The sequence below is a fragment of the Triticum urartu genome, chromosome 7 (genome assembly GCF_003073215.2).
Source record: "Triticum urartu cultivar G1812 chromosome 7, Tu2.1, whole genome shotgun sequence".
NCBI classification, from domain to species: domain Eukaryota; kingdom Viridiplantae; phylum Streptophyta; class Magnoliopsida; order Poales; family Poaceae; genus Triticum; species Triticum urartu.
In genome coordinates, this window is record NC_053028.1 from 80,361,140 (window position 1) to 80,370,072 (window position 8,933).

Sequence of the window (8,933 nt, forward strand, 5' to 3'; positions counted from 1 at the left end):
TGTAGCTTTCCGGCTCCAAGCGCCGCACAATCGACCGTTTTAACGTGGAGCAGGCGTTTGTTCGGCTGTTCGTTCGTCGTCACCACTGCGGCGCTTTCTCTGAGCTCGCGGTCTTTTTCGAGAAGAAAATACTCCTTCCGTTCCAAATTACTCGTTGTGGTTCACGACGAGTAATTTGGAACGAAGGGAGTATGAGCTATGCCAGCAGGAGAAACGAATTCACCATGCGCCCCTCGTGCTTGCGTGTGCATGCGCCAATTTCTGGGGAGCCGTCCTCATACTGCAACGATCGCGCGGTGGACGTACGAATGAAGCAAGCACAAGAGCCAAAGAGGCTTCGCTCATCGATGACACCGTACCGATGAACGGCTAACGGATGATTATTAAACTATGCTCGCCTACTATAACTAGCAAACGAGCGGTTGTGAGCGAGTGCTAGCTAGATCGGCTGGCTCAATATTACTATAATGAACAGGCAATAATTGAATTTGGTTTTAAAACTTAATGAGCTTAATGTACAATATAATGAGTTTCACGAGCAGCTTATTAATACAATTATAGTACTACTAGATCATTTTCTCATCGACCCTTCCCACAAGCGCCTCCAAGACGACTAGGGTTTTCTCACCTCTCACCGGCAGTACTACCGATCTACCTCATCTTTTCTGGCCTCAAGGTCATGAGGCATGGTGGATCCCGCCCTTGCCTATAAGAGGACTTTTGTTTTGTCCTTAGGTATTTTCTAGAGTTTGTTTAGCGTTTGTGTCCTATTCAGAAAGCCGAGACGGTGGCGACTTTTTGAAGATGAAATAAGACTCTCCACGCCTAGCCCATGTCCCGGAGGTGAGTCTAGCATCGCCGGAGGACGTATGGAGGTGTGTCTTCTATGAATCCCGTGAGATTCGGTCGATATTTGTTTTCATTGGATCTGCTTAGATCTAATCTTCGTTCGTTCGCGTTTGAATCTTTTTGGTCTACACTTTTCTTCATTGATGACGGTTGTGTTTTCTAATGTGCTGGTCCTTTGGGGTTTTAGCACGACAACTTACTGATTGTTTACTATAACATGATTTGCCCGGCTCCAGTGAAGGAGAGGCGATGATGGCGACATGTCTTCGACTCGTTCCAGTGCTTTTAGTGTTGTTAGGTGGTCTACTGACATGGATGTAATTTTTGTTTTTTATGTTCTTTATACTACCATGATATGAATAGATAAAAAAAGTCGACTTTGCTAATGTCACTCTGTTTACATAGTACATACGTAGATGCTCATACATATGCATATATACTCGTCCCTATGAATGCACACACGTACATTCTACCCCTATGAATACCTCCGAAAGGCTGAGCCTACACATCATGTTGGGATTACGAAGTCACTACAGATGCCTTCGTAGTCAACGAAAACGTTTACTACCATAGTACAAACACCGTTGTAAAGCCTAAAATAAATCTAAAAATATGAGCACCAACGCCAAGTCTAGCACTTGAATTTTGATGGGTTGGTTCCACCATAAAGAATATAAAGAGCATCTACAACCGGATCTCAAACGTCTCATCTTACAGTTCGTCACTGTCCGAACACAAAAAAGAAGAAAAAGGCCACCCAACCGGACCCCCCTCCCCCCTCCCTCACTTTGTCCTCATGTGACCGGGTTGTCCGCGAATCTCATCACACCAAATATGAAGAGGATATGAAGATGTCCAGGCAGTCCTCCACGTAGGATGCGGCCCATCACAGGCCACCTTTTAATTTTATGTATTCTTTTTTTCTTCTTGTTTTCATCCTCATCAATCGCACGAATTTAATCGGACAATTCGGGAAGGATGTAGAGAACAATGATTGCACGCATGCATTAATGTTAATGAAGGCTCAAAATGAGCGTGTCTGATCACTGACCAACCGGACACGTTGGCATATACTCCCTCCGTTCCGAATTACTTGTTGCAGGTATGAATGTATCTAGATGTATTTTAGTATATATACATTTATTTCTACGACGAGTAATTTGGAACGGAGGGAGTACTTGGGATCGAAATTAGCCAATTCTGCTTGTCAATGCTCTAAGCATCTGAGATGGCCTCAGTTCCCATGGGCAATACTAAAAAACAGTCCGCTTTCACTTTTGATCAAATCACGCGTCAGTATGGACAAGAGGAGTGCTAGACGACTGGTGCTAGCAAACAATATGGCCCGGATCCAAAACCCACCTGGATGCGCCGTGGCCTTGCCCGACGCACCTGCGCACGCACGCACGCACCTGCTCCCCGTTGGATGGACGCGCAACAGCGACGTGGTGCTAGATCTCGTCCGACCCCGCCGGCGAAGCGATGCTCATCGGCGGCCTCGCGTTGGCCACACCGGTCGAGCTGACAGCCTTGTCAGCTGGCGCCTCTTTTCAGAAAGAAAAATGAAAAAGACAGCCTCGTCAGTTCATTGTAGATTGCTGGGTTTCTGAATGAGCTTCTCCACTCGATCTCCGGCCGGATGGGTGTGGTGGGCGTGGCGGGGCGCCGATGGTTGGTGCGTGTGGATGGCTCGGCTCAGGCGCTATGGACCGTGTGTTATGCTGACCGTCCGCATAAACGAGCTGATTAGGCACGGGCGGAGGCGGAGCCCTCCTGTCCTGTGTGTACACTGACCGTCCAAAAGTTTCGTCGGTATGCCCCCGGCTGGCTCCCGTACGTGCAGCTACCGCCCGGCAGGCAGATATGGGTAGCCAAGGCCATGCCAGCGGCAGCTCCACATAAATGAGCTGATTAAGCACGCGCGGGGCCTCCGCTATATACATACCCGATCGACCGCAAACACGCAAGCAAAAGACCACCAGAAAGAACCCGGAGGAGCTGAAGCTGCGCGGAGCGTCGTCGTCGTCGAGCGGAGCGCGCCGGCCATGAGAGGGGACGGGGAGGAGGAGGAGGAGGCGTCGGCGCCGCTGCTGCAGCAGCTGCCGGCCAAGGGGGACGGGCAGAGGCGGGGCGCGCGGGTGGCGCGGGAGTGGTGGGACGAGTCGAAGCGGCTGTGGCGGATCGTGGGGCCGGCCATCTTCCAGCGGGTGGCGCTGTACGGGATCAACGTCGTCTCGCAGGCCTTCATCGGCCACATCGGCGACCTCGAGCTCGCCGCCTTCTCCATCGCCTCCACCGTCATCGCCGGGTTCAACTTCGGATTCCTGGTGAGCAAAACCTTCATTCGTTCATGCTTGCTCCGCCTCCTTGCCCGATCCATGCCTTCAATTTGGAGGAGCTCGCACCCGTTGATTCCTCCGTCCCCTGCGTGCGCACGCCGGGAGACCGAGACAACGGAGTAGATCGATCTCAGAAGCATAGCCACAGGCTCGTTCCAGAAACGACAAGCCGAGAAAAGAACAGGGTGGATCGGCTGGCTAAGAAGTAACAACCCCACGGCATTTGATTCGATCGCCGCCTTGTTTACCTCCATCGCCGCCAGCTAATTTGAACCGCCCCGCTCTGTAGCTAAGCTGCGCGTAAACCAGTGCAGGCAGGGTCAACGTTAACGCCGAAATCGCGCGCGCGTATCCTATCAAGTATCAACACGCCCCAGCTGCTCGTGCTAATCTGGATAACTTGTCCACTCCTACTCCGTCTCCATTTCCCATACGCGCGGGCGCGCGTGCCACGTGGATGTTGGATTGGGCCGACGAACACGGGTGCAGCTGCAGCTGCATCGCCGCTGGGAGCAGCTTTCAGGTCTTCATTTCGTTTAGCGGGGCAGGAGCAGCAGCACTACTGTTTTTCGAGGGAGACAGTGCGGGCCTGCTCTTCCACGATTGGGATATCTAGCGTCGCACTTGGAGCTCCTCTCGTGCGGATCGTAGCGGCTGTCTGCACACACAGACGGCCAGGAGATGTCATCTGTACTAGAATTGGCACCGAGAGCCACTTTTGCCGAACAAAAGGAAAACACTGAAAACTACTGCTACTACCAGTCGACTGCACACCGCGGCGTAAAGTGGCGCAGTGTCAACTTTAACGCCGAAAACGCCACCGTAGTATCTCATCATTAGGTACGTCCAGCGCCTGCCGCTTTGAATAACGCCAGTATTAGCAGCCAGCTCCGTCGACGCAAGCATGCAGTAGCTTTCAGATCTTAATTCCGTGGGCTTGCTTCCTTATTTGATATTCGAAATAAATGAAACGATGAGTAAGATCTTACGTAGAAGAAGCACAATCGATCGCGCTCGTTCCGGAAAAGACAAGGGGACAGGATCGAGTAAAGAAACCAGGAACGTGACGGCGTTCGTTTGTTGGTTGCCAAATTGGTTTGGGACTATGAACCGGTCGACCAGGATCGATGGAACCGCCGCCGTATCTTATCATCATATCCAGCTCGTGGCGTCTTGCCGCCTTGAGTAATACTACTTTCTCCGTCTCAAATTACTTGTCACATAAATGGATTATTCGTATCTGTGACAAGTATTTTCGGACGTAGGAAGTACTATACACGTAACATGCCGACCACCATCCCCCTTTTTTCCCGCTTCATGGGCGAGGCGGGGATCATGTGGTTGGTGTCGCCACAGCTACAGCTTGCGTGCTACAAGTAACTTTCGGATTTTAATTTCGTAGCATTTAAGTGGGTATACCTCACGAGCAGCTTTTGTTTTCTGAGGGGAACACCTTACTATAATCTTATATGTTGATAGTCTTTCCTAGCCATGATGTAGTCAAGCTTTACTATGTTTGGCTTGAGACAAAACTTATATGCGGACTAAAATACAGAGGGAGTAGGAGAGACTGCACTAGTTTCTGCTCTCTCTGGAGTCTGGACTGGATCAGAAAACCAATAGCCAATAATATCCAGAGATGTGTCCCTCTTCTGCAAGCCATAGCAAGAGGAACCGTGTCCTGGTTAAGCACATGTCAAATTGATTGCTGGATCGGGTCGGCCGCTAGCTGCCGCACCGCACACTGTATCTTGTGCAGTTTTGTGTCCACGTACGCGCCTGGCGCTGTCGACGCCGTCGCCTACGGGCCACTGACACCGATCAGGCGTACTGCATTGTGGTGGCCAGTTCGTCATTGCTCACGGCATCACATGGCCATCGCACGATCAGCAGCACGAGTAGAACTATTTCGTCACAGTGAAAATGTTTGGTACTGTAGTAAAAAGAAAAGATCTTCAGGCTAGCTATGGTGAAAAACGGTGTACCAGTATTTGTGATCACTGATGTTCATCAATGGCCGTTTTCTGAACTTGCTCGTGTGTTCTGCTGGTGGTTCTTGTAACAGCTGGGCATGGCGAGCGCGCTGGAGACGCTGTGCGGGCAGGCGTTCGGGGCGAGGAAGCACCACATGCTGGGCATCTACCTGCAGCGCTCCTGGATCGTGCTCTTCCTCTTCGCGCTGGCGCTCACGCCCACCTACGTCTTCACCGAGCGCCTGCTGCTCCTCCTCGGCCAGACGCCGGAGCTGTCCCGCCTCGCCGGCGAGATGAGCGTGTGGCTCATCCCGCAGCACTTCGCCATGGCCATGCTGCTCCCGCTCACCCGCTTCCTGCAGAGCCAGCTCAAGAACTGGGTCACCGCCGCCACCGCCGGGGTCACCCTCGCGCTGCACGTCCTCGTCACCTACCTCCTCGTCACCCACTTCCAGCTCGGCTACGCCGGCGTGGTCGTCGCCGCCGACGTCGCCTGGTGGCTCGTCGTGCTGGGGCAGTTCTTCTACGTCGTCTGCGGCGGCTGCCCGCTCTCCTGGAGGGGCTTCTCCGTCGAGGCCTTCGCCGACTTCTGGGACTTCATCAAGCTCTCCACCGCATCCGGCGTCATGCTCTGGTAAGTCTTTTTGTCACACTTTTTAGAAGAGTGCACGTACCAATTACGTAGAGTATAACGAACAAGTGTATACTACTCCCTCTGTTCCTAAACATTTCTTTCTAGAGATTTCAAATGGAACACCACATATGGATGTATATAGATATATTTTAGAGTGTAAATTCACTCATTTTGCTATGTATATAGTCACTTGTTAAAATATTTAAAAAGACAAATATTTAGGAACCAAGGGAGTACATTCTAGCCACTGATTCTTTGGCATTTCTTTGCCAATCCGCATGCAGCATGGAGAACTGGTACTACAGGGTGCTTGTGTTGCTCACGGGGTACCTGCCCAACGCTGAGATCGCCGTGGACGCCCTCTCCATATGCTTGACGATCAACGGCTGGGAGATGATGATCCCGCTAGGGTTCCTGGCAGCCACTGGGTACGTACTTACGCACGCACGCACACCGAATTCAACAATGAGTACACGGCCGAGTGTTGCATCGTTCGGTCAGAGACTCAGAGTGGACTAACATGTGTGCCTGGCAAATTTTTGCGTAAAATTTTGCAGTGTTCGGGTGGCAAACGAGCTCGGCGCGGGCAGCGGCAAGGGCGCGCGCTTCTCCATCGTCGTCTCCATCACCACCTCCGTGGTGATCGGGCTCGTCTTCTGGTGCCTTATCCTCACCTACAACGACCAGATCGCGCTCCTCTTCTCGTCGGGGAAGGCCGTGCTCGACGCCGTGCACAACCTCTCCATGCTCCTCGCCTTCACCATCCTCCTCAACAGCGTGCAGCCCGTCCTCTCAGGTACATACATTTCCTTCTATAGCTCAAAATCCAGAAATGCCACTGAAGCTCTTTGTATCATTGCGCTTGTGTTGTATTGTAACTATGGGTGGTTGCATTGCAGGGGTGGCTATTGGTTCTGGATGGCAAGCACTGGTCGCCTATGTCAACATCGGATCCTACTACCTGGTCGGGGTGCCCATCGGGATCATACTGGGCTGGCCGCTCGGCTTCGGAGTTCGGGTAGGGAATGGATAATCACAAGGGCGGAGAAACAAAAATGAACAGAAGAAAATTTGCATCTTCTGATCATGCATGACTTAAATTTTGCAGGGAATTTGGTCTGGGTTGATTGGCGGGACTGCTGTTCAGACGCTGGTGTTAGTCTACCTCACCATGAGATGTGATTGGGACGATGAGGTAAGTCAGAGCTCCTCTTTTCTGCTCTATATATGTCTGGTTTATCTTGTCATGAAATTCAACAGTCTATTATCTTCTTTTCTGTTATCACTTTTTTCGGAACAATCATTTTGTTGTTGGGATTTTTTTAGCTCATTGCTTGTGTGATTGCAGGCTAAGACCACCAGTGCACGAATGAGAAAATGGGCCAGCACAAAATGAAAGCCACTCGACAATATTGTTGTCAACTTTCAGCTCCCTTTGACACAGGGGAAAAGGAGCTCAGCAGCACAAGGATCAGAAGCAAACGCTCAGAATATGGGACGGAGGAAGTAGTTAGTTCAGAAGAAAATGTGGGCGTTTATTTGACTAGGAAGCAAGCATGCGGCCTGTTTCTCAAGATATCCGCTGGTCAAGAAAATTCAGTGTGCTATCAGAGGGCTCAAAACTATGTATTTCTACGATATCTAAAAGCATAGCACAGAGAGAAAAAGGATGAATTGATGTGCTAGAAATTCAAATTCCACCGACCAAAGCAAAACATCGAGACATTGATTTGATGGATCTTGTTCTATTAGTATAGTCCTTGGATGATAATTGTACCTGTCATGACCTGTTTTCTGCAGGATTCACCCGATCAGATCATAACCGCTAGATTTTCGTAACCTTGCGCAAACAAATCACATCCAAGAAAAAATATGCATTTTTTTGAGAGAGAAAAAAGCAATTTTTATCTAACGCTTTTGCCATTCTCAGTCAGATGATATAATTAGCCAAATCCCCTGTCAACTTCTCCATCAGAATTGTGTAGATTTTTCCTTTCTGGTTGTCCTTTTTATGATTGATTTTACACACTACTGTTTTGTGGGTCCTTTTTTTTTCAAGAAACTTCAAATATACAAATCTTCAATCATGGCAGTACAACGAACACCAAGAATATTAAAAAATTACATCTAGATTCATAGACCACCTAGCGACGACTACAATCACTCATGCAAGCCAAAGACACACCGCCGTCATCGCCCCTCCCTCATTGGAGCTGGTCACAACTTGTTGTAGACAAAAGGGAAGTCGTCGTGCTAAGCCTCCATAGGACCAACGCACCAGAACAACAACCATCACCGATGAAGAGCAATTTAGATCAGAAGGATTCAACATGAAAACACTTGAACAAAGACCAGATCCAAGCAGATTCACCAAAGTCAATCACCGACCGAATCTCGCGAGATCCACCGGAGACACACCTCCACTCGACCTCCGACGATGCTAGACACACCACCGAAACGGGGGTTAATCAGGGAGAACCTTATTCCATCTTCAAGAAGCCGCCGCCATCTCGTCTTCTTGAGCAGGACATAAACCCTAACAAAACTTGAAGAAGGACCTAAAAATGGAGTGCTGATATATCCATTTGAGAAACAAGTTTGGGACAAGTTTTTACGGATGAAGGGAGTATTGATTATTTGCTTAGGAGTAGTATATGTGTGAGTCTTCTTATATAGTAATCAATGAGAGCAAAAGGCACACATATATGTAATGACTATGCCTAATAAAATCAGTACATTACATATTGTTCAAAATTTGAAAAGTTTTACCGTTCTTCTTTAACTTGGTCGGCCCAATATTTTCTTTGTAGCTCTGTCATTGTATATAATAACAACAAAAAATATACTTAATTATAGACCAACAGGGTAAACTCTCCCCCTCCGTACTTCACCAACGAGCCCGTGGATTCGCCTCCCCTTTGCCTGTCGCTTTGGCAGTCGGTGGCATGAAGGGGAAACTGGTGCCTTCATTCCGTTAGTAGTCTTCACAGATGCAGCGCTCGGGCGGATGTCGGTGCTTCTTCTTCGAGTTTGTCTACCGAGCTTCAATCATCCCCGAGTCTGTCTGCCTAGACGTAGTCAACGAAGCTTCGGCGTGGATTCTTGCCATCTCCTAGGGTCGGCAAGGTTAGTGTATTT

General features: G+C 49.6%; 1 protein-coding gene across 1 annotated transcript; it reads left to right on the forward strand.

Annotated features, from left to right (window-relative positions):
* Positions 1 to 2,670: 2,670 nt before the first annotated feature.
* LOC125520517 (protein DETOXIFICATION 27-like) lies at positions 2,671 to 7,529 on the forward strand. Its single transcript, XM_048685472.1, has 7 exons — positions 2,671 to 3,176; positions 5,254 to 5,795; positions 6,080 to 6,223; positions 6,353 to 6,591; positions 6,695 to 6,813; positions 6,904 to 6,990; positions 7,144 to 7,529. Exons 1-7 carry the CDS (start codon positions 2,895 to 2,897, stop codon positions 7,189 to 7,191), a joined length of 1,461 nt encoding a protein of 486 aa, XP_048541429.1. The 5' UTR covers positions 2,671 to 2,894; the 3' UTR covers positions 7,192 to 7,529.
* Positions 7,530 to 8,933: the final 1,404 nt, after the last annotated feature.